The 24,623-nt window shown below is 32.0% G+C and overlaps 1 protein-coding gene and 1 pseudogene across 1 annotated transcript; both read right to left on the minus strand.

The window, feature by feature from the left end:
• Window positions 1-8,137: 8,137 nt before the first annotated feature.
• LOC133288817 (isopentenyl-diphosphate Delta-isomerase II-like) lies at window positions 8,138-17,210 on the minus strand (annotated as a pseudogene).
• Window positions 17,211-18,946: 1,736 nt separating this feature from the next.
• LOC133288774 (serine carboxypeptidase-like 20) lies at window positions 18,947-24,298 on the minus strand. Its single transcript, XM_061486587.1, has 14 exons — window positions 23,961-24,298; window positions 23,611-23,762; window positions 23,296-23,372; window positions 22,136-22,258; window positions 21,919-22,021; window positions 21,749-21,786; window positions 21,550-21,651; window positions 21,311-21,406; window positions 20,939-21,175; window positions 20,065-20,130; window positions 19,838-19,959; window positions 19,553-19,666; window positions 19,412-19,457; window positions 18,947-19,272 (listed from the first exon to the last, which is right to left on the minus strand). The coding sequence occupies exons 1-14, from the start codon at window positions 24,110-24,112 to the stop codon at window positions 19,189-19,191; spliced, it is 1,512 nt and encodes a 503-aa protein (XP_061342571.1). The 5' UTR covers window positions 24,113-24,298; the 3' UTR covers window positions 18,947-19,188.
• Between the last annotated feature and the right edge of the window lie 325 nt (window positions 24,299-24,623).

The following is a 24,623-nucleotide window of genomic DNA, read 5'->3' on the forward strand; positions in this document are numbered from 1 at the left end:
TAATGGACATCCTTTATATATGCATGTACAATAATAAAGACAAACAAATAACCATAAGCTTAATTACTTACCTGTAATAATGCTTTAAAAATGCAACCCCAAATTAACGCAGGTAAATTTTCCGGCGAGGGGAAGAAAACAATAAAGCATTCCACAAAACCAGAACTATATTTTCTGGTTAATTAAAAAGGAAAAAAAGGAGAAACTATGAATTGAAGTACTAATAAAAACATCGTTAATTTGTTTCAGTCAAAATAATTGAAACAACAATGACGGGACAAAATCCCTTAATTCAAATACAAAACGAAAGCCAATGGAAATAGTTCAGTTGCTGAAAGCTGTAAAGACAAGATTATAAAGGATAATTTTGCAATGGCAGGTTGATAAATGCATGCATGGACGATGATGCTGAAGGTAAAGCAAAGCATTTGCAAGATCAACGGTTGGTAGGGGTTGGGAACCCTGCATCATTGATCTCCTTCAGCTGCTTCCCTGAAATGAAAGACTGAACTGGACCAACTTGGTTTACACCACCGTTGACTTTAGGTCCAACCTGAGAAACATTTTCAAACGATGGAGACATTGAAAAATTAGGAAACACAAAAGCAGCTTGAGGGGTAGCACAACGGTAGTCAAGGTTCAAACCATAGGAGCCATTAGGAATGGTGTTATTGTTATTCATTTGGTTTTTGGAGGAAGACCCAAAATTCATATCATTACTGAAACTTCCAACCAAATTGGGCCTCATCAGAAACCCATTGCCACCGAATTCAGGTGCATGAGTTTGAACTTGAGGTTCGGGTTTTGAGTTACTGGGTTCCCCAGGAAATGTAATAGTCATTAGTGTATCATCAGCAACATCAGGAAGTTCATTACCACCACTAGTTAAGCTTGTCTTAATTCTGTATTTACCGGGTGGCAGTTCATGATTATGTTTTCCCTCATAAGTAGTAACTACATATTTTGAATTGCGTCGATCCCTTTGCACGTGTTTCCTTACCGAACATCCATCACTTGTGCATTTGTAGTAGGCCCTAGAAAACATCCATGAAAACAAAGTTAAATGCATTATTGTTATATCATAGCATGATATGCAGCTTAGCCCTTAATATGAAAAACCTTAATTTCAATGAACAATATAGAAAATGAATAACGGACCAATTCAACCAATGTCACACTAATGATTTTATATAATATATCTCTCAAATGTCCCCTCAAATAAAAGTTCATTATCTATTTAATTAGAACGCCAACCGGTGATCTACTTAAAACCATTCAAATAACCAAGCATAATATATATATATATATATATATATATATATATATATATATATATATATATATATGGGAAAGATCCGTTTACAATTTTTTTTTTTTAAATTTATGCAAATTGCACTATGTTCTCCCGAGAAAAGATAGTGTAGTTTGTAAACAAAAAAATTTGTAAATATAACATGCCCCATATATATATATATATATGGGGAGGGATCATTTGACTCCAGAGTAAGATTTAAAAGTCTTACTCTTCATCCCAGCCCTTGATTTCCGTTCATCCAACGGTTATCATTTAGTAATTTAATGCATTAATTAATTATTAATTTCAAATAAATGATAACCGTTGGATGAACGGAAATCAATGGCTGGGATGAGGAGTAAGACTTTTAAATCTTACTCTGGAGTCAAATGATCCCTCCCCTATATATATATATATATATATATATATATATATATATATATATATAAAAGAAAAACTAATCAATATTATCTAATAATACAATTGTATAATTTTTAGTGTAGATAATACACAGGCCCACCCTCTTATCAATACAATTTTTTTTACAATATTTAATTATTTACTAATAAAATTAGATGGTAAAGATCGAATTGGTAATCACTTGAATCATTTATATTATGTAATCCTATAAATTCAACTCAATAACTTAGTTATTAAGCGAAGGTCATGATGATTTTATATATTATATTTCTTAAGAATTAAGAAGGTAGATAGAAATAACACATCACATCTCAAGGTATATATCATATCCCTGCGTGCAAATATAAATAAACATCCATATGCACTAAGAAAAAAGAGATCACTAGCTACCTAGGGTTTGATTCTCCTTTGATAAGCTTCTGTCCATACTTACGCCAGCGATAACCATCATCGAGTATGAGCACTTTGCTCTCAATTTGGACTACTACTCTTGGCTCACGGATAGGCCTGGGGGGCCGCATTTTATTAAAGTCAATCAACACCATATTTCTCTTCCTGCAATAAAAACACGTATATGATTTTGTATTTATTGTTATTGCCAACAAGTAGATACGAGAGTCGATCCTCTCACGTGAAAAAGTGATCATGTGGTCATGTTATTTGATCACAACCATTCATTGATGATGAGATAATTAGAAAGAGAAAAGTATATAATTTTTAAATGAGTGATTGTGATCAAATAATATGACCAGATGATTATTTTTTCACGTGAGAGGATCCACTCGCATAAGATATAGAGTACAAAACCTTTTCCTTGATTCATCATCATCATCATCAGCAGCATTCTCTTGAAGTGATAAGTTCTCTTTAGTGGCTCCATCGTCATCACTAGCAAGATTTGGATCAATGACCTCCATTTCAATTGAACATAGGGATTGAACTTTACTACCAGTTGATATAGGATCTAAGGGCTCAGTCACAATAGAAGTTGAGGGTCTTATTTCCAATTCTATTTTGTTTTTTGCATCTTTGATTCCTGACTGATTATTTTTGGAGACTGAGTCGCCAATATCAACTATGGCAAGTGCTTCCTCAGAACAAGACATGGGCTTCTTGCCATTCTTAGTATTAACATCACTGTCAGAATGGACTTGTTCACTATCTTTCGGAGCATGTTCTTCTTGAGGAAATGAAAATTCCAACGTTGCTTCAACTGGAACAGGAGGTTGGAAGTCCACAAATCCTCCCATTGCCAAGGGGCAATTATCACCAGAAACCTAATGGATTCAAATATATATACTAAATTACCATGAATTCTAAGTAATTGTAAGTTAGTTTTGAAGCTTTTACATATTGCATAATATCTGAGAAAAATATATCACGGGCTGAGATAATAAATACAAGTTAGATATATGTGCCTGATCTGGCATTTGTTTAAATTAAATTACTATCGTGTTTAAATATTTTTCAAGTTGTAAGCTATAATGCTGAAAGGACACAAATTTCCCTATTCTTCACACCAATTATATACATCCAATTGAGAAATAGCTAGCCTTCTACAATATTCTCCACTGTACTGTGGTTCGAATTCGATCAATTATTGCAAAGTAAATATCAAATTAAGCATAGTTTCACTCATATTTGTCTCACTTATTTTCCTGATTGATACCAAATTTCATCATTCGTTTGAATTTGTAACAATAGAACTCGTACATTATCTAGCCTATTTTATTATTTAGGATATAACATTTCAACTTGTACAAAAAAAAATGAACATAATTAAACAAATTTTTAATTGAAAGGAGAAATTAAAATAATTTGTTGTATAAACAAAATTAAACATTTATAATTCTTAGAATAAACTTTAATTTCAAAAAAAAAAAAATTAAACTCAAGGGAGGAGTAATGAATTTTTGAATTTCCTTCCTAACTCTTAATTATTTTTTATAACTTTTACTAAATATTTTTATCAACATGAATGAAGGACAAATTTTTTTCATACAATGAATTATAATATTACATCGCCCAATTTTTAACTATACTCAACTTTATATTATTAATTTTATAATAAAGACTAAAAAATAAGTAAAAAAATATTAATTTGAAATAAGGAGCAACTCTGCAACTATAATCTAATTAATATGCTAAAAGTAATGTAATTTTTGGAGAAATATTGTAAGTGAAAATGCATATACCAGTATATATAGTGCACTTGATAAATGCTAGTTGATTAGAAGTATACATAACGAGTGGATTTGCAAAGGCAACATATACCTGAGAGTTAGGAAGCATGATATTGATAGGATAAGGAGAAGATTGATCAAAGCTTGTATTGATTGGGGGTTCATTCAAATCGAAAACCCTTATCTCCTTAGTGCTCCTTTTGGCAGAGAAATCAGGAAATCCTCCTCCATCAGAATTTGAAATTTGGATTTCACTATTAGTTTTGTTGTTGTTCTTGTCTTCCATGGCAGTAGACAAAGGTAGGTACACACAAGTGTGGTGAGAATTGGAGCTTAGGATTTCACTAGAGGGTTCAGCTCCTCCTATCCAGAAGAATGGAGCTGAAACCAATTAAGCTTTTCCTCTAGATTTTGTACAGAATGTTAATGAAAGAGAAATGGACCTCACCTCACCCCCTCTTTTAAAAGAAAAGAAAAAAACTAATGTACAGTTACTGTAGGAATAATCACAAAAATGAAATGAAATTAAAGTTTAGATGTATGCCTGTACGTCATCTTCGCATACAAGGAGTAGGTAGAAAAGCGAGTGTGTAATTATAATTTAATTCTCCTTATATTAATTAATGTAAGCATATAAGTAAATTATTATAATAAAATAAAATAATAGCGTTATTATTCATGATTTTCATTAATTTTATTTCTAAATACATCATCCCCATTGTCCATGCCATAAATAATGGCCATAATTTGCTTGCCCTGTACTATCTCAAAAAATGGCTAAATACGGAAGCCTATGACATGTTTGACAAGAAATAATACTTTTATTAATATATTATAAAGGAGTCCGTTTATAAATTATTATTTTTTTACAAACTTACAAACTACATTATGTCTGATAGGTGATACTCTATTCAATAGTGTATTACCGGTCAGACATAATATAATTTGTAAGAGTTTGTAAACAAAAAATTTATAAATATAATCTTCCCCTAATATAAAATCCAATCATATTCATTTATTTAAAATTTTAAATTTTAAAAGAGTTAATTCACAATATGATATCATAGTTTTAATAATTAAGTGATTAAGATTTTAATCCAAAAGTCTCATTTTTTTATAAATATTTTGAAATTTCTTAGCACATGATAAGTTAGCGGTTACACTATTCACTCTTTAAGCCCAAATAATTTTTGCCCAAGAGAATATGTTACAAATATAATATAAAATTATTTATATATTTCTTCACTTAAAAAGTTAAGTTTTTAGAAAAATTGGTTCGGGACATACATATATAATATCATTGATAATCAAGTGGACACAAAAAATTTAAAATAAAATTAATTATAATCAACTAATAAAAATTATTTAGATATAAAGTAACGCGTAATGCATTTGTATCTTCATTGTTCTTATATTATATCTCAATTAACTCATAACCTTTTTAATTTTTCTCTTATATATCACCACTTATTATAACTCCTTAATGCTTTCAAAAATTTAACAACCACAAATGGAAGGCATCTTATTCCATTGTTTAACCTTCTAAATAAAATTTTCCTTTTAAAAGAAAGAAAACAAAGAAGGAAAAATATTTAAACAATGTATGCTCGTCCTTTAATGAAATTTTCAAGCATTCATTATTAACCTGAAGTTATTTCATATTAATTAATTTATTAAGAAAATATTTTTTTGTTAAGAAGATGTAATTAATTCAAAACATCTAGAAGCAAAAAATATTTGAAAATTGATTGAATTATTATTAGAAGATGCATGTAGATAAGAACCTAAGAGAGGAATAAATCATTTTTTATTAGAATTAATTTAACATTCATGTGATACATGGAATTATAAAAAGAATTTATTATTTAAAATAGATATTAAAGAATTCTTGTCAAAAATATTAATGGATAATAAGCTTTGAATTATTTATACTTTGTAATGAAACATGATTAAACATTCAGAATAATATTTCTGCAGTTAATGCAGATAAGTTATCTGCATTTATTCTTGAAATAACGTCGTTTTAGGATTGAAAAATTAAATAATTATAATTATAAAGACTATGATAACCCTAAAATAAATTAAAATTACAAAAATACCATGATTTCCGCCTCAAAATGACGTCGTATTAGGCTTACTGCAGATAACTTATCAGCAGTAACTGCAGAAAAAGCGAGCCCTTAAACATTTTGAAATCAGTATTAATTAGTTTTTCCATAAATAAGATATTAAGATTCAAATTTTGAATTATTTGTGGTAAAATAGTAATGAAAATTAAATTTGAATATTTTCTATAATAATTTATTGTGCATTGTAGATGCATCTAAGATTTGGATAAACATTAATGTTACAAGTTTGTTGTAACAATTTTACAAATCCAGATTTGTTGTAAAATATTAAGAGAAAACATTTTCTATATTTTATGTTTCTCGAATATATAAGTAATCATATCAAGCAAAAAGGCTCGTAAAATTTGATGAATGAGTTAAACCATATTCCCAGAAGTGAATGTTCTAAAATATAATTTTAGATATGATATTAATTATGATCATAACTAATTATCACCAATGACACTAAGACAAGTGCTACAAACTTGATTGAAGGCTATAGAAAAGCTTGGTATGTTATCTTGATGAAATAATCAAGGAAGGAAATAAGCTCAAAATTACTCCAAGTCAAGCACGCCTAATTGTGGAGTTCTTTTGTTCCGGGTTACCGAAAAATAGATGCATCTTGTTAGTATAGATAATACTAATTAATTCTTATAAGTTATCCCAAACTGTGCAGTCTCATGCATGCACAGTCTTTGGAATCTCTCTCTTTCGGCTGTCGATTCGATTCATTCATGCATGTAACCCCCGCTATAAGCCTGTTAAGAGCCGCTCCTTATCCATGCCTTTTCGCACAGGCGACCACTCTCCGCCCTCGTTAGCGCTCGGGATGTTACACATCAATTGAATGGGTAAAGAAGATGGTTGACTAGCATAAACTTCAACATATATCTCAATCGTAACATATGTTCACCATTTAGACTTTCGAATTACCTACTACTGTGGTAAACAATCGTAACATATGTTCAAATTGGAGATAAGGTTTGGAGATACGTTCATAATTTTGTAAAAAATTCGAATATCTAAAGATAATGACAATGATTTGACAAAGAAAAATATTTAGGGATGATATGGTGAAAGTTAATTTGTTGCATGAATTGAAAGGAAGATGAAAAATGAGTGAGAATTTGGGATAAAAAACGTGGATAAAGAAAATATAATGAAGCCCACTGTTATAAGCTTTTGGCAGACAATTACTCGAGTAAGTAACTTAGTTATTGGAGTAATTGTTGGTCAAATGTGGTTAAATATGAACAGATTGATATATAATTTTGATAAAAAGCTAAAATTAATAAATATTTTTAAAATATAAGGGCAAATTGGTAATTTTCTTATGTATAGAGGCACAATGGTTCATCACCCATAAATTTATACACGTGAGCCTATTGACAATGTTATCCATGTTAATTTAGTAAGTTAACCAATTCAAATGATAATAAAGCACATTACATTATTAACATACAATCAATTTACTTGTTAATATAATATATATTATTTTATACTGGTGTAAATTACAATCCCAATCTTAATAATTGATTTTATTTATATCTAAGAATTTTGATTTGTTAGATATGTGAATTGTTAGAAACAAATAAATCAATGACCAATATATATTTGATATAAGACTTCGTAATCATAAACTTTCATATTTAGCCTATATATATATACATACTATATATATAGTCAAATCAATTCATTTTTAATGTGTTTCAAACTAGAATTGATGTGTAGATTAATTATTTTATTTTATTTTATAATGACCTCCCTACATAAAAGATTGTCCAATTCAAATCAAACCAAATCAGTTTCAATTTTTAATAATTCCAAACATGAAGTTCATAAACTCCCTAGCCCATTAAAATGCATAGAAAAAAAATTAAGAAATTTTTTCCCCTTGAACAATTTAGAGTTTAATATTGAATCCTCGTGCTTATACCAAAAATCAAAATTTGACAATTCAATTCTGTACTAGTTAAAAAAAAAGATAAACATAGAAGTTCGGGTAATTATTATCAAACACAAGAAAGGTGCAATGACAACATATTGGCCACTGCTCCAAAAATTTTCAAGCCGAAGTTTATTGTTAGAAATGTGATTATAGCTCATAATATGAATGAAACTCATTAATTTTATGTTAACTTGTGAATAGTTTTCATTCCAGCAACCTCCTCAAGAACTCCTCGTTGAATATGATCCTACCACTTAAACAAGAAATTGTCCACAACTAGACTGAACTCTGAACCAAGGGGAAAACTTCACACCTTCTTCACCAGTGCCAACTTTCCTCAACAGATCCTTTAACTGATCACGATTCACGTATTTAACATCAGCCACTTCATATGGATTTGGATGAACGTTAACATCTCGGACTATAAATAACAGATAATCCACTGCAACGAAGAAGAGGAAAAAAGAAAAATGATTAATATATGACGAAAAGATACTTTCACAGCCAAAACTCGTAAGTAAACTATGTAGCAACGATACTGACACGGGACACGTGAGATGATACGACACGCCACTCCGACACGTTAATTCTAAAAAATGTTAGATTTCGACACGTTAGGACACGTTTTGATATTAAATAATATTTTTAATTTATGTAGTGTATATAATATTTAATATTCAATAATTTAACAAAAACATGAAACTATACTTATAATATTCATCAATTTTGCAAAGAAACATAAGATATCCCAAATATTTATATTAAACTCAATAAAATAGTAATCGTAATCCAACGAATCTAATAGTTTGAACTAAAAATTCAACGTAACGCAATTTTAGTACCTTTTTTTGAATTTCTATAACGAGTGTCGGAGTTTCAGGAAGTGTCGGAGTGTCGCAGAGTGTCGGGAAGTGTCGAACATGACACGTCAGGATTTTTAAAGTGTCGGGGCTTCATAGTATACATATTGTATTCCTGTTAGCATTAGTAGTAGTCAAATTAGTGAATCAGGCACCAACGCTACTGAACAAAAAATAGCCCAAATATGAATTATCATGAATTATAAAAGTGCATGTCTTGTATTTCGGTATACTTACCTAAATTTTCATGAATTAATCCTACATGGATACTTTTACAACAAGAATTCCTTGCTCTAAAACTAAGAACCAATTAAGTTGACCTACATTCATGCTCTCCCCGTTTGCCATCAGAAGGTGCCTTATAAAGCATGGGACCCAATGAGATGAACTGATCAACTGGCACATCTTCAGCAGGTATGCCAAGTTCATCCAAAAGCTTCTTTTGAGCAACATTTCTTAGAGCTCCTTTGGATGGGTTTTTTTTCTCTTCAAAAGCTGTTGTTTTTTAAGAAAAAAAATCACTTCTCGAAAAAAATCTGTTTGGATGCCTGCTTCTAGAAAAAGCAGAAGTCATAAAAAAAGCCAAAAACTTACTTTCTTCGCAAGCTACAAATTTTAGCTTTTAAAAAAAGGAGAAGTCAAAAGTCAAATATTTTTTTCAAAAATCAAATATTTTTTTAAAAATCTAAATAGCTGTAACTTTTATAGAAAGTACTTTTAAAATAAAGAAGTGATAAAAAAGACTTTTTTAAAAAGCCCATACAAACGAGCTCTTACTTACGTTAAAAAAAGGAGGAAGAAGCATTAATAGAAAGATGCAAAGACAAAAATCGTTGGAAAACGTGATAATTAATATTTATTACACTTATTTGTTAATCTTGATTAGTGATTGTTGGATGGTTTAGGTGTAAATAAAGGTCTTTGGGTTAAATTAGATGTTGGATTTTTAATTGGGTTTATTTTGAATTTCATAATAAAAATCCAAATTTACGTTAATGCAGTATTTTGACCATAACTCATTCCATAAGTGTTAGGTTGACCCCATTCTTATTGCGTTTTGTAGCTAACTCAGACGGCTACAAATTTAATAAGACATGAAAGCCTAATTCGGGCAATATGATGGTCAAAGATTTAGCCCAAGTTCATCACGAGTTGCTGCAGTTTTAATTAGTTAATTGGGTTTAAGTTTGTAATTAGGAATCCAATGTTTATAAGGCCCAAATCCATTATTTATCTTTTGTTTCCTTTTATACTAGGTCAGTATTGTAGAGCCTATAAAAAGGCATGATTAAGAGACCTTGTCAGTCAGTTTTAATTTTTGTTTTGAGAGTTTATATTTTTACAGTTTCAGGATTCAATTGCAATTTACGTTTTCTCTCTTCTACTCTTTTGTTCTTCTTTATTTTCTTAATTTCAATTATGGTTTTCTACTTAGCCATGCTAGGCTAAGCGTTCTTTAATCAATCCAAGAATTAAGGATTCTGTGATTGAATCCTGCGCTTTCATACCCAAATCGTTTCTCTTCCTTTAACTCGAATTCGAGTTCTGCGTTTGTTCTGTGATTGCCGTATTGATCACATGCTAGGGGATCGTCTAGAGAGGAATTCTTAAGCAATTGCAGGGATTCTGAATTGTTTCGGATCAACCACGATTTGGTAATCTTTTATCCAATGATCGATATATTGGAATCATAATTCTTGAAATGGTTGCTTTTAACTGATAATTTTTTGTTTTTAAATCCTTATTTTTACTTTCTATTTTTAATTGCATAAAATCCCCCATTTTGTTTCTTCTTTTTAATTGACCGATTAAGATCCTTGCCAATACCTTGAGAGACGATTCAGGTTATCCACTTTATTGCAATTCTTAATTTTTACAAACTTAATTAATTTGAATGAGTTCGACGGCTCACGTCAGAAAGCACAAGATTGGTTTTACATATCTATAAAGCCCACTCATATAAGAGTTTACTCGAATTAAAGCGTGGAGAATGTACAACCGCACTTTATTTTATGCTGAAACTTAACTTTAATTATGAAATAAAGGACACAACAAAGATCGAACTTTTAACAAGTTGGTTATAAAGGCTCTAATACTATATGAAAGACCAAACCTATTGAGAGAGTTAGTCCTTGACATCTTTGAAGTAATATAGAAAGGAACCTTAAAGCATATACCAAGGGCATTTTCCTCAATCAGCTCAGATTCACATTATAGTGGATGGTTGTAGCAGGTGTTTGTCCACACAAGAGGGAATGTTACCTTCGTTGCAGATCATTGCTTCATCAAGAAGAATACAGAATCTCAGCCAACTCAGTCGAAACCAGAGTCTATGACCGAAAAACAGGTTGCAATTTTCTGAAACTTTCACCAAATAATCTTCCAGAAAAATACGAAAGCAGAATTTAAATATAATAACAATGATACCTATTGAAATCTAATTTTCAAAATGTTGCTCATACTTCAATTGTTCAATATCCAAGTCATAATGAAGATGTTATACAATAGAAAAATTAACTGCACGTTATACCATCATGAATGATACAACTATATATGACCTTATTCAATTCTTTGTCCAGAGAAACTTCACAACCAAATAACGCTAATTATTTGCCATTATCGTATTTTTTTGATTTGTTTGTATAAATGAAGATCTAGTTTTCGTTGGCCTACACAAAAAATGTCACAGAATCACTTGAAAAAGAACAATAGTGAATTCGTTAACAACAAAACATAATTGCCCTTTCAAATATTAGGACTTTGTAATATAATACAACACTTCATGGCAAGATACGTCGGAAGAAGAAATTTGATCCACGGGGATAAAGATGTGAGACAGTAAAGGTGGTTTCAGGCTTTGAGGTTCTACTTCATGCTTTTGAAATCAATAGGTTTGCTTTAAAACAACATGCGAAGTACATGAGGCCACAAAACTATCAAAACTGAAATACATACCTGAAGAAGCAACTTATACTTTGAGTTGAACAAGAATTAAAAGCTCTATGCAGCAAATTTTCAGATTCAATCTTTTCCACTAAGTGGCCTATGAAATTGTACAAGTACAACAGTGAATTAATCAAGGCAGTAAGTAAAGGAAGGAATGCAATAACAGTTACAAGTAGGAAAAAACCAAAATCGAAGCTTTTTGACCCTTCTGGTGCAAAAATACAAACATTTACCAAATTAATTCCTTTGGCAAGCTATTTATCAATTTGGGGAATATGCACATTCAAACTGAGCATTATCTCCATGCACTACATGTGCAAAAATCAACATAAATATGTATCTGGGAATGCGCATTCAAGTTATGTATGCACCCCGAGCACGCCTTGCTGAACGCGACACGTCTTGGCTTTTATACAAGTCTCACATAGAGTGATGTGTGACTTAAATGCGCACACGCCCCATACATTTTTCACTCGCATTCCATTGAAAAATAGTTTGGTATGTGAGTAATATGTTTTGAAATTTACATTAGAAGAATCGAAAAGACAAAAAAGGGAGCTATAAATGTACAAGATTCCAAATTATGAAGACCAGTATTTGAGCTTCAGGAAGTCAAAATTCACAGGGGCGACTGCTGTATACAATGATATAGCATTAAGAAATAATTAACTTAATAATATTTCTTATGAATGATCAATTGATCATTCTAAGAAAACAATAAGCAAATTTGTCAAAATTAGCTTATTATAAACAAAATATAAAAGAAAACTAAGGTCTTCAAATGATCAACCACAAAGAACTTTTACAAACATAATAAATCAGACAAGTATAAAATGGTTCATAAGATATCAAAGAATTATATGAATAATTGCAAATTGAATAAGATATGAAAATGGAAATGGCCACTACAAAATAATTGGTCATTCGTGGAGGTTATTTTGTGGAGGTTTATAAGTAATCAATATATATTGTGGCATTTTGGAGAACGCCACGTAGTATTTCCATTTTTTTTTTGCTAGTTTTTTATAATTTTATGGCAAGTTTTTCCCTCCACAATATTTACTCTCAAATTTTTTGAACATTTTTTGAATATGGCTGTTATAATTTTTTTTTTAACAATTAATAAAATTCTCAAGTTCTAAAGAATGGTTGCATCGTCTTCTTCTTCACACTATGCCTCCTCCTCCCCTCGTCTGAGATGAAATACGTATAAATTATAAGCGATTGAGAGAGAGAGAGAGAGGTTAAAAAAAAAACAAAAAAGGAATCGTGTGAACCTATAGCTTCTTCCTGGTTCGCTTTCTTTTCTGTCTAAATTCTATTATCTTCTTAGGGTTTCCATTCCATCTATAATTGCGATCCAACCATGCTGATTTTTTCGATCAGTTGAGTGTTTTGCTATTTTTCTGTTGTACTTCTTTTTCTGCTTCTTGCTCCTACATTTTGGAATTCACTCTATGTTTTCTGATTAGGTCTGATGGCATCTCCGCAATGAAATTTTAGGGATTTCCTTTGGGAATGGACGATGACGAGCTTGAGTTCTCGAAGCATGAAGTGTTCTCGAGTCCAAACACGGGGGAATTTCCTAGCAGTGGTTCAATGGATAGTTTCTTCAACGAGCTTCTGAAGGAGACACATGCATGCACTCACACCCACACTTGTAACCCTTCTGGCCCTGATTTTTCTCATACACACATGGTTTAACCAAGCTCACACACTCTCTTGTTCGTTCTTGCATCTGTTATGTTCGTTTTGATCTTCACTCTTTTTTTGCAAATATGTTACTTTGAAGGTTCAATTCTGATCCCAACAATCTGATTCTAGAGAGAAGCAGTAGCTAGAGTTTCAGAGAGAGCTCTATTTCCAGCGCTTCCAATAAGTGTTTTTCTTCCTCGCTCACCAACAAAGACAGTGGCTCGTTGGAATATTGAAATAAGTGTTCTTCCAACAAGAGCTCTATTTCCAGCGCTTCCAATAAGTGTTTTTCAAGGTTCCTTCTATATATATCCCAATAATACTTTCAGTTCCTTGTGTTCCTTATATTGAAATATTGGCTATTTCTAACGATTGAATTTTTTGCAATTTTTTTATTTGGGCTATTTAATCTGCAGAGACAGGTAGATATGAACTTGCTGTTGAGATATTCAAGTGTGATGAGTCCCACATTGGTTGGTAACGAGCTAAGTGAAGAGTATATAAGTGAAAGGACCCATGAACCCAATGCCTTAAGGTTTTGGGTTGAGACATGGTGTCGGATCCACTTGCTACGGTTGGTGTAGCCTTAGCTCATTGGTGGTGGTTCCCCGCCACGGGCTTCCCCTGGACCTGCTTGACATTGGAGTTTGAGGGAACGAATTTCCCAACAGTGGTATCAGAGCCGGATTGGGCTCGAGCTAGCCTAGTGATTGGCTAGGAGGCGGGTCGAGTACTTTGCGCTTCGGGTACTCGGTTGAGGGGGAGCATACCAATGGTGGGTTTCACACTTGAGGGGGAGATTGTTGAGATATTCAAGTGTGATGAGTCCCACATTGGTTGGTAATAAGCTAAGTGAAGAGTATATAAGTGAAAGGACCCATGAACCCAATGCCTTAAGGTTTTGGGTTGAGACATGGTGTCGGATCCACTTGCTACGGTTGGTGTAGCCTTAGCTCATTGGTGGTGGTTCCCCGCCACGGGCTTCCCCTGGACCTGCTTGACATTGGAGTTTGAGGGAACGAATTTCCCAACACTTGCTTATGCTGCTTATGGCATTTTTGTGTCACTTGCTGCCAATGCTGTTCAAATATAGTGGCGCCTCGACAGCTAGCACTTCAGACTCATCTCTGCGGCTGTCTAGAGCTGCTAGCGTAGTGATGGTGTTTGCATATTTTGCTTACATTATCTTCCATGCTTTTTATTTGACATAATTTGCTTGAACCTAACCTAATGAATAATGATGTTTCTTCAGGACATCTCTTTGGGTGTTGCTTTGGGTTCTGCAACTCAAATTAGCATGTTTGTGGTAAGAATTCACCTTTTAAAAATAACAAATGGATGTTTCAATTTTGCTTTGTTGTTGGATTAATGAAAGCTTACATCAAGAAAATTTAATTACAAAATAGGTTCCCTTATGTGTGATTGTTGCTTGGATTATGGGTATCAAAATGGACCTCAACTTCAACCTCCAAGAGACAGGTTCTCTTGCTTTGGCAATAATAACCACAGCCTTTACATTACAGGTATAGTTACCATCATCTCAGCTACTACAAAATTTAATTTATTCTCTTGCTTGGATTATGTTGTTTTTCCCCTACGAGGGGTGTTAATTTTAGTTGTGTCTTCCCATATGTGTTGTTTTTGCTTGTGAACGTGACTTGATTTTGGGTATTTTCTTCAATTTTTATGAAACTTTAATCAATAATATGTTCTCTATTTTATTTGCATGATTTTCTTACTATTTAATTTCAAAGCTTTTACTTGATCCTTCAGGTTTAGAACTTGATCTTTAACAATGAAGCTTTGTTTTGCAAGCATAATTCCAAAAAAAATAGCCACCGAGTTCTAGCACTCATTGTCCTCACATGATTTCAACTCAACTAACCAGTAACCGGTAACCAGTAGTGTCTATCATAACGCTAACACAAAAACACCACTACCATATTAAATAAAATAATATGTTCTCTATTTTATTTTCTTACTATTTAATTCCAAATCTTCACTTAACCTTGAAGCTTTGTTTTGCAATGGTGGAAATGGAAAACTGATGAGGGAGGTAAACTAATTGATGGGTATCATTTTATAACCAGGTAAACATATTGATGTCATGATTGTTATATATAGGCTTATGATTGAATTCTAATTATTCTGTATTAATGTCTAGGATCTGTTTACTATTGGCCTTGGCTGGATAATTTTTGGTGGGCTACCATTTGATTTTGTGAGTGCTCTTGTCCTTGCTTGTGTTCCCGATAGAGTATATATGTGTGTGTATTGATAGAACAATTGAGTATATTTAATCTTCAAAAAAAAATTGAGTATATTTTTACTGTTTATATAATGTGTTTTGATTTGGTTTCAGTGGAATGTAACTGGTCAATTTCTCGATTTTGCTGGCTCTGGTTTATACGCCTACTATAAGCTCGTTGGTAAATAACTTTCTCAGGTCCTTTATATGAAGTTTTTTCCAATTAGGGAAAGCCATTTGCTTCAGTCAACTGGTCATCACTGCATCCCTTAAAAAGGGAGAAGAATCTGAATCAAACTCGGATCTATGGAACTTGTGACTGATCTATATATTTAGGAAGTTTTGCTGAGTGACAAGTTGACATACAAACATTTTCTGGAGAATCAGACTAGACCTGTTGTCATGGCTCTAGTGTATTCAAATCTTTGTTGATTTAGTAGTTTGTTCACCCACCCCATTGCATTTGACGAATTTTGTGCAGCCCTCTCGTTGTAACTATTAATAAGCACTGTAATTTTATAGCAAATCCATAGTGGAGAGAGAAATTTTTGGAGATTAAATTTGCATATGGTTCTTTAATAACTTTTGTATCATATGGTTATTAAAGAATACTGAAACGTAAGATACATATGGTTTTATCTTATGAAATTTTTAATATACAAAATTTTTAATCTTTAAATTTTGTATATTAAAATTTAATAAAAACATATGTATCTTACGTAAGATACATATGGTTTTATTAAAATTTTTAAAATTTAATCTTCAAATTTTTAATAACCACATACAAAACTATAAGATAACAATACTGCATGAAAAGTTATTAATTTTTAATAACTTTTATTTTTTAATTTCATTTATACATCTCTTTGATTTTTTTATCTTTGAAAATCAAGTTCTATTTAGATATGTATTCAAATATTTGGAATGAATTTTTTTTTATCCTTTTGAATCTACTTGATTTTTTAAAAGAAATGTAAAATTTTTAATTTTTTTTTTTAATTTTTCAACAAATTTGTGGGGGTCTTAAACTTTCAGAAACTGAAATATTTGTGGGGGTTAGCAGCCTCCAAAAAATATTTCAACAAATTGTGGCGTTACACATAAAACCTCCACAAAATATGTTGTGACGTAAGTAAAACTGGGAGTTATTGAGAATGCCACAAATGTACTTTATGGGGGGTCAAAGACCCTCACAATATAAAAATATGACCTCCACAAAAGAATTTTTTAATGGGTGGCCAAGCACCCGGTCATTCTCATCCATTAAAATTCAAATGTGGGAAGTTATGAAATAAAATTATCATCCAGTTACCTTATCGATTTCATACAAAACAGGGAGACATAAAGGTGCATTAGTATAATTAGTAGGAGATGAAAAATCATTTAAATACTAAATATATTTTAAAAATAATAGTAACAATAATATAAAACGAGAGATGAAAAGGGAAAGGGAACATGAGGCGTCGCTGGACAGCGTCCATGGCTGCATTAGAAAGAGAAGAGTCTCCTATTTTCATGTATTTTTTTTTTTAAAATAAATAATCTAATTAATCAAATATTAAGTAGGGAAACTCTTTATTAACTTTACAAACAACTAATAGAACAATTTTCTTAAATGAAATAAGTAAATATTAAATTGATATACCATTATTATAAGTTAAGGTACGTTAATAATATATTGTTTAACATTTTTATTACTTAATGAATGCGAGTCTTATTAAATTTCACCCAGTAATGAAGAAAGTATTAAAATATAATATAGGGTTCATCTATTATGCTTTACTTCCGTAGTTAACCTGAAATATATGTCTCATGACATTCAAATTATTTTAAGTTAAACATTTATTTGTTCCTTGTATACAACTCCCCTGTCGCTATGGGTATGAGGTTGAACTTGTGACATTGACATCTCTATCTGCGTTAAGAGCTTGGTTATATGCATGATTTCAGAAAAGTGATGGTCCAGCAAGCGAGGCCCACTGGGCATTGTGGACAGTTGGCGCGGCGACCCGAAGGTTGTTCGCTGCTATGTGAAACCAGCCAGTATAGGAGGCTGACACTCAGGCCTTCGCCCAGGTGCCAAGTCTCGACTCAAGTAAGCCATGGAGCTATTCCATCACTTTATTGCCCCCCTTCGGGTTACAAGTTGGCACGAGTTGCAATGAACAACCATTGTCAGGGGGTTTATAAAGAACTTACATTTTATTGTTGAGAACGATGTGGAACCTGTAAATACAAAGACAAAGATTGACTTAACAAGGTATATTTATATTTATGTGCCCCTCTCCTCTTTGTTTTGCTTTGATATAAAGTGGTTATAATGTGCAAAACCACACAGAGAAATAGGGCTAAGTAGTTACGTTGTTGTTTCTCATTTCTCTAGTTTACTAATTAAAAATCTCTTAACTATGATGTTTATTTTGTGCCAGGGATTGTTCCTCTGTTGGTTCTCTTAGATGATAGCTTTTATTTAAGGGAAAATGTCTATGACAATTGCAAACAATAACCACAAAAACAAGTCTAATGCCGTTAGGGGGAGCAGCAGTGGGCAACTATGTGAAATAAAATTGGGAATTTGGGTAGTCTTACATAGCCAAAACGTTGGTGTACGTTGATCGTGGGGAAAGTCATCTTGTGAGATTAACATATAAAGAATGGGGTACTGACTTTTTTCGCATCTTTCCTTTGCATTTACCCTTCCAATACTCAATTGATAGCTTTTATTTTTAAGGATAGACAGGATAGTTGTTATGATTTTAATTAGGGAAATGATCTTCTCTCGCCACAGGAAAAGGAAATAGTATTCCGGCAGATAGTAAAATTGGATGGATTCCATGTCATACTTTCACTCTCATCTTAATCTCTTTTCTCTCTTATTTTTTTTCTATCAGCAAGAACAAATCATTGCTTTTCTGTAAAAGGAGAATAGTATTTCCTTTTTAATTAAGTATGTCTGCATCTTGTAATTTGCACAAATTGAGACATTATCAATATTCATGGATGTACATTAGAGTTTCGCACGAACTGGATCAGTTTAATAGTAAGAACTTCTATTAAAGTTTGACCAAAATCATAGGATATATAGTTTCTTTAATGTTTACACATATGAAATACCCATTAAAAGTTAGTGAGAATAGTCAATAAGGTTTATTGACATATATATAAGCTTTCACTTTTCTACTGTTGTCTCAAACAGATGAGTTTTGCCTGAATGCCCTTAAAAGTTGAGAGGGGAAAGGAACTACATAGTTTGGTTTGAGTTGTTAAGATAATGGAGAAAGTCCTCTTACCAAAATGTTATAAGAATGAGTTCATAATAGAATAATGTAGAAATGGAGTTAATTGACCACACCAAGAAACAGGAAATATATGAATAAAATTTGTTCAGTATATTCAGCCTGGATTGTAATGGCGTTATGTGTCAAATTCAATAATATGAAGCCTTCCATTATCTTGAAATTGATGTATTAATTAATTAATTAACTATATTGGTTTTCCTTCCAACCATCGGCTGTAAAAATACAGTGCCTCCTGTGGCTTATATTCAGGGACAGTGTGACCAGCTCCCTGCATTAATCCGGTAGGTAACATACCCAATATAATCAATCAGTCAAAAAAATTACTTCAAATAATTTTGAAATTCGACTTGAGATGTGATGTAAAAGTTGAATGGGGCATGTTAATTATAGTGAATTTTATGATTCACCTTGACAGTGAGGAAGATGAGTTCGTTATCATATGCTTGCAAATACCTGCCGCAAATAAAAGAGTACAATTAGATATGTTATGTATGTCCACACATATAGTCCATATATATAATATATTTAATTTAATTTAACGTACGTACCCAGCAACTTGGTCATTAGAGCTCCATGGCCTCCATTCATCCACAATCGTATATCCCAGAGATCGAGTCCATGCCTCACTTCCGGTATATGGCACGCACATATCATGGTCGCCACTGCCATATAACCCATGATCATAAATGTATGTATGAATGAATGAATGAAGAAATTAATTAAACAAGATCACATTCATATTCATATTCATATTCCTTCAAAAAATTAAAGTGAAATCCAGCAGCATTATTCTCAAATTAGAGCAAGCAGGAGCTTGTTGTTGTGATTGAGACCTGAAAATAAGTGCTCGATAGCCCAACATGGTTAGCTTCTTGTGGTAAGGAATCATGCTTCCAGCATCGTGACGGTAATGTATCCTTCCAGTGCATAATTCCCACTGACCCGCCACACTTTCCTATATATGGTTATATTAATTTATCAGGCCATTCATTATTACCTTAATCAAATAATAATGATAATGATCATGATCATGATGATAAAGATAAAGATAATTACTTACTTGCTCAGCATGAATGGCTTTTCTGACTTCTTCGTTGTTAAGCCATGAACTTGCTACTTCATCACTCTGCTCTTTGCCAAATCAAACAACTTCAATTACATCATTTCATTTTCATATCACCATATATATGTTCACTACTAGCAAAGCTCATCATGTGATCTTGGTCACATAATCCATATTTAAAAGGGAAAATAGTTTGTAATTTTAAATACCTAAGTTATATCTTTTTATCTCTTTATAATTATGTATTTCTGGAATTACACGTACATAATTATAATATTAAAGTTGTATTTTTTTTTTCTCTCTTCATAAACTGTTGGCTGACGTTAAAAGTGAAAAAAATATAACTTTAATATAATAACTATGTACTTCTCAAAATACATAATTATAAAAGGGTAAAATGACATAAGTTAGGTAAAATACAAAACATTTTCCTATTTAAAATGGGGAATGATCTGTTTACAAACTTTTTTTACAAATTACACTAAGTATGACTGATCATACACTCTTGATTGAAGTATGACCGGTCATTATTAGTGTAGTTTTTAAACAAAAAATTTGTAAATATAACTTAAAAGTAGTAGCAAGAGTTTTTTCATTTTTTTTTAATTGAACTAGTCATTCCTCTCAGGCACAGACTTATCCTAGGCACAGACCTATACTAGGCACACTCACAATCAATCACTATGTGACTGACACGTGTCATGCTAATTGGATCCAAATACTCAAAAGTGTTCATACTATATCACTTTGGTAAATAATTTTCAAACTATATATATACCATAGGGGTAATTTTTTAAAAATTGTATAAATGTGCCAAAATATTGGCAATGTATATACATGCATGAAAATGATTAATTGATGAGTAACTTACAGTACAAGCGATATGCTTATTTTGAGCCAGTTGGGGCCATAATGGAACGAGGCCATCTTTGACTGGTGCTAGAAAGGGCCAAGCTCGACCAAACATCCTCTTTCTCACAGGGAGAGGCTTATCGGTAGTTCCTAATTGCTGGAAACTCAATGGCAAGCTTTTGTTTCCTTTGGCATGATCAGTAGGGTAATGGTAGCATGGCTCTAGTATATCGTACACGTTTAGCCCATCAATTGCCTGATACCACCCACCATATATATTCATACACATACACACTATTATTATTATTCATCATTAATCCATATTTCATATTAATATATATCACCTTTGTTATTTTATTTTTTAAAGGAAAAATGTTTCCATTCATCTCACCCTGTAAACCTTTTGGAGGTTTGAAGAGCACAGATTATTATTATAGTCTTCGGACTCAGGATTGTAGTACTTTCCCTTGCAAGAAGCTTCTACATCCTGCAAATTAGTTAATTATTGTAAGTTAAAGTACCAGCAAAGTAATAATAATGTGCAAATTTTTTATTTATTTTTTTGGTGAGCAATAATGTGAAAATTAACTAAAGTTGTACTTAGCTAAAAAACTAATTATTCATAGTAACCTCATAGATATTGTCGGATATGAGGCCCATCCCATGCACAAATGGGATAAGAGCATTGCCGTCAAATGTTTGGTCCGTGACACCATTTCCAACTATGTAACCCTACACACAAAAGAAAAGTCTAAATATAATTTTCTATGCTTAGTTAACAATAAGTTGCCAAATTATTTAAAAAGAAAATTTGGTAGCTTTTATATACCTTAAAATTGATCACGGGCTTAGTACCACCCCGGATTCCTGGCATGATATACGAATAGTTTGTTATAACTTCATCCAAAACCAGTAGTCTTCTATAAAAATAAAATATAGAGCAAGTTTGGAACTAAGTCAAAGGCCATATATGACTGATCATAATATTAATATTAATACCTTTAACTACTTCATAAGCTAGAGTGGGCACATATATTCCAGCATAAGATTCCCCGGAAATATAAAATGGATTATCAAGGAATTCAGGGAATTGCTTAAACCACTGCCAAGGGAAAAAAAATTAGATGTTATATTCGTTAATTATATTATTTATTTACTTACGTAATGCTTTCTCCCGTATATTTGTCATAGACATGTATAATCATTAATTTGGTACCTTTAAGAGGAAAGCATGGGTATCATACGCAGTTTGTAGGTCCCCAGTACTGTATTTGCTTGAGTTCTTGGAGTAAGAGAGGCCAACACCCGCGGGAGAATCCAAATAAATAATGTTGGAAACCTGAATTAATAAAAATCATATCGAGAATATATAACTATATATGTAAAGGTGGATCAATGGTGATAAAGGAATAGAAAGAAAAATTATTGAAATAGGTAGTTACAAAATCATAACAGTTGATTTACTTTTGTATGATTATGATTTTCTCACATAACCATGTCATATTTTTTTAACATGAAAGGATCCATTTCTTAAAAAAAAGATATATATTTTCTGAACAATTAAAACATTAATTCTTTATTAAAAAAATGACTAAGGATTTTTTTTTTCTTAATGTGCTTCTTGGGTTGACGGAAGAGTTGAGTGTACAACTGTACACATAAAACTTAACTAGCTACTTAAGAGAGGGAGAGCTGGAATAAAAGAGAAAGATAGACTAATTTCGACTCTCTCTTTTTTGGTAGGCTAATTTCGACTATTTACATATGCATGCGTATGGCTGACTAAATAAATAAATAAAAGAGGAATATAGATTATGTGGCAATGGTCAAGTCGTAAATACACGTCCACAAGTATACATAAGCAGGTAATACCAATGGCTCACATCAAAGCACATCATATCATTAATTAAGGAATGCCATATATACCTAAGTCGAAAAGACATTTATGGAGTAGTCAACACAAACGCCAAAAAATATTGGAGAAAAACTAGCAGCAGTAGATTAATTAAGAGAAACTCTAAACACATATGATATTGTTCATAAATATTTTTTTCCTCTGCGATCAGGTGATATTTGAATAAATTCGAGCATACATATATCGTATGCCCATTATAGTGGTAAAAAATTCATATAAGTGTTGTACTGTATAAATAATCATTAAATTATGAAGAGATGAATATTGAACAAATTCTTCAGATTGATCTGAATTTAATCTAACAAGAAGTTAAAACAAATAACAAATACCTACCAAAAAAAATAACAAATAACAAAATTTTATTACATATATATACACCAGTCATAATTAGTTAATGTTGATGATTATTATTACCAAAAAAAAAAATGTTGATGATTAATTTGAGGGGAGTGATTCTTAACCTTAGACCAGCTGTAGGGATTGATATGCAAAGTGGGAAGATCCCCTACCGTTTTAGCTGCCTCAAAGTTGAATGGCCCTGCATGCAATATTATTCTTCCATTTCACGTTCACATTATAATCTTTTTAACTTGATATAGACATGACACACTCCTCATAAGAAAGAAAAACAACAACTAGGCTAGTGAGTGCCGAGTCGAGTGGTGTGGCTTAATTGGTTGGCTATATTACACCGTGACCGTGCCCAAAATGCCAGAACTATTAAATTTTATGAGAACGACATAAATAGAATATGGAGTAGGAAAAGGAGCATATACCATGCTCATAAACGAAGCCATCAAAGCTGGAGCACCCTGGTCCTCCATTCAACCATAGAACAACTGGATCCTTCCGTGGATTTCTTTCGGAACTTACAAAGTAGTAGAACAAGTTTTTCCCACTCTCACTATTTCCATCAACGCTTACATATCTGAACCCAATAATTAATCTCTTTACATTTTTTGTTATGGGATCACAATCTTATGAATCCATTATATTATAATATTAAATAGATAATTAAAAAAAATAAAAGTACACCATCATTTTGGGTATTTTAACAAATTAAGAATTTCATGACCAAGAATTACTTTAAAAAAAAAAAAAAAAAAGAGTTATGAATTGCATATACCCGGAGTAGTGCTTGGACGGGAAAGTTCCTTGAAAGCCAGGGAGTTTTGTGATAAGAGAGGCAGGAGGGGCAGCTTCAATGAAGATCCAAGGACCCAAAACCATGCACAGTGATATAGCAGTGCCCAGTAGTATATTGTGATTACCCATCATCAATAATCCCCTCTTATTGCTCCTTGGGTGTGAGAGATAGATAATTGACAAAACAACTTTGTAGGCAAGACATATAGATAGATAGGGATATGTGTGTGTGTGTGTTAGATGTAGAAGCTAGAAGTTTCGTGGTTGAATAGTGTTCAAGTATTTAATTAAAACTAATTATGGATAGGAAAGGTGAGAAAAAGAGAGGACGGAATTGGAAGAAAGGTAATAACTAATAAGCAAAGAGCAAGAATGCAAAACAAAACAAAATTTGGGTAAGAAAGGTACATCTTGAAGAATTTAATTACAAAGAGAAAGGAGGAAAGAGGATTAAGCTTGTTAGATCATCTTTTTATTAATTTAAAATTTGTGGTGTCGTTCGTGGCCGGTGATATATATGTGAATGTGCGTTGGGGGGACCGGTTATGCTATGCATCCATCTTAAATGGAATGGAATTTGACGCTAGTGCTCCATATCAATCAAAGGTCGTTTTATGGTGTACGTATCTCCTTTGTGAAGGGT

This window comes from Gastrolobium bilobum, unplaced genomic scaffold (genome assembly GCF_033153095.1).
Source record: "Gastrolobium bilobum isolate Gb01-03AN ecotype WA unplaced genomic scaffold, APGP_CSIRO_Gbil_v1 utg2264, whole genome shotgun sequence".
NCBI lineage: Eukaryota > Viridiplantae > Streptophyta > Magnoliopsida > Fabales > Fabaceae > Gastrolobium > Gastrolobium bilobum.

Excerpts from the sequence above, each read along its gene's own strand:
- LOC133288774 (XM_061486587.1), bottom strand. The coding sequence starts at position 24,112 with ATGATGGGTAATCACAATATACTACTGGGCACTGCTATATCACTGTGC. Across the intron at positions 20,131-20,938 it reads ATAAGCATATCGCTTGTACT|AGTGATGAAGTAGCAAGTTC; the intron begins GTAAGTTACTCA and ends GGCAAAGAGCAG. Across the intron at positions 19,960-20,064 it reads AAGCCATTCATGCTGAGCAA|GAAAGTGTGGCGGGTCAGTG; the intron begins GTAAGTAATTAT and ends AACCATATATAG.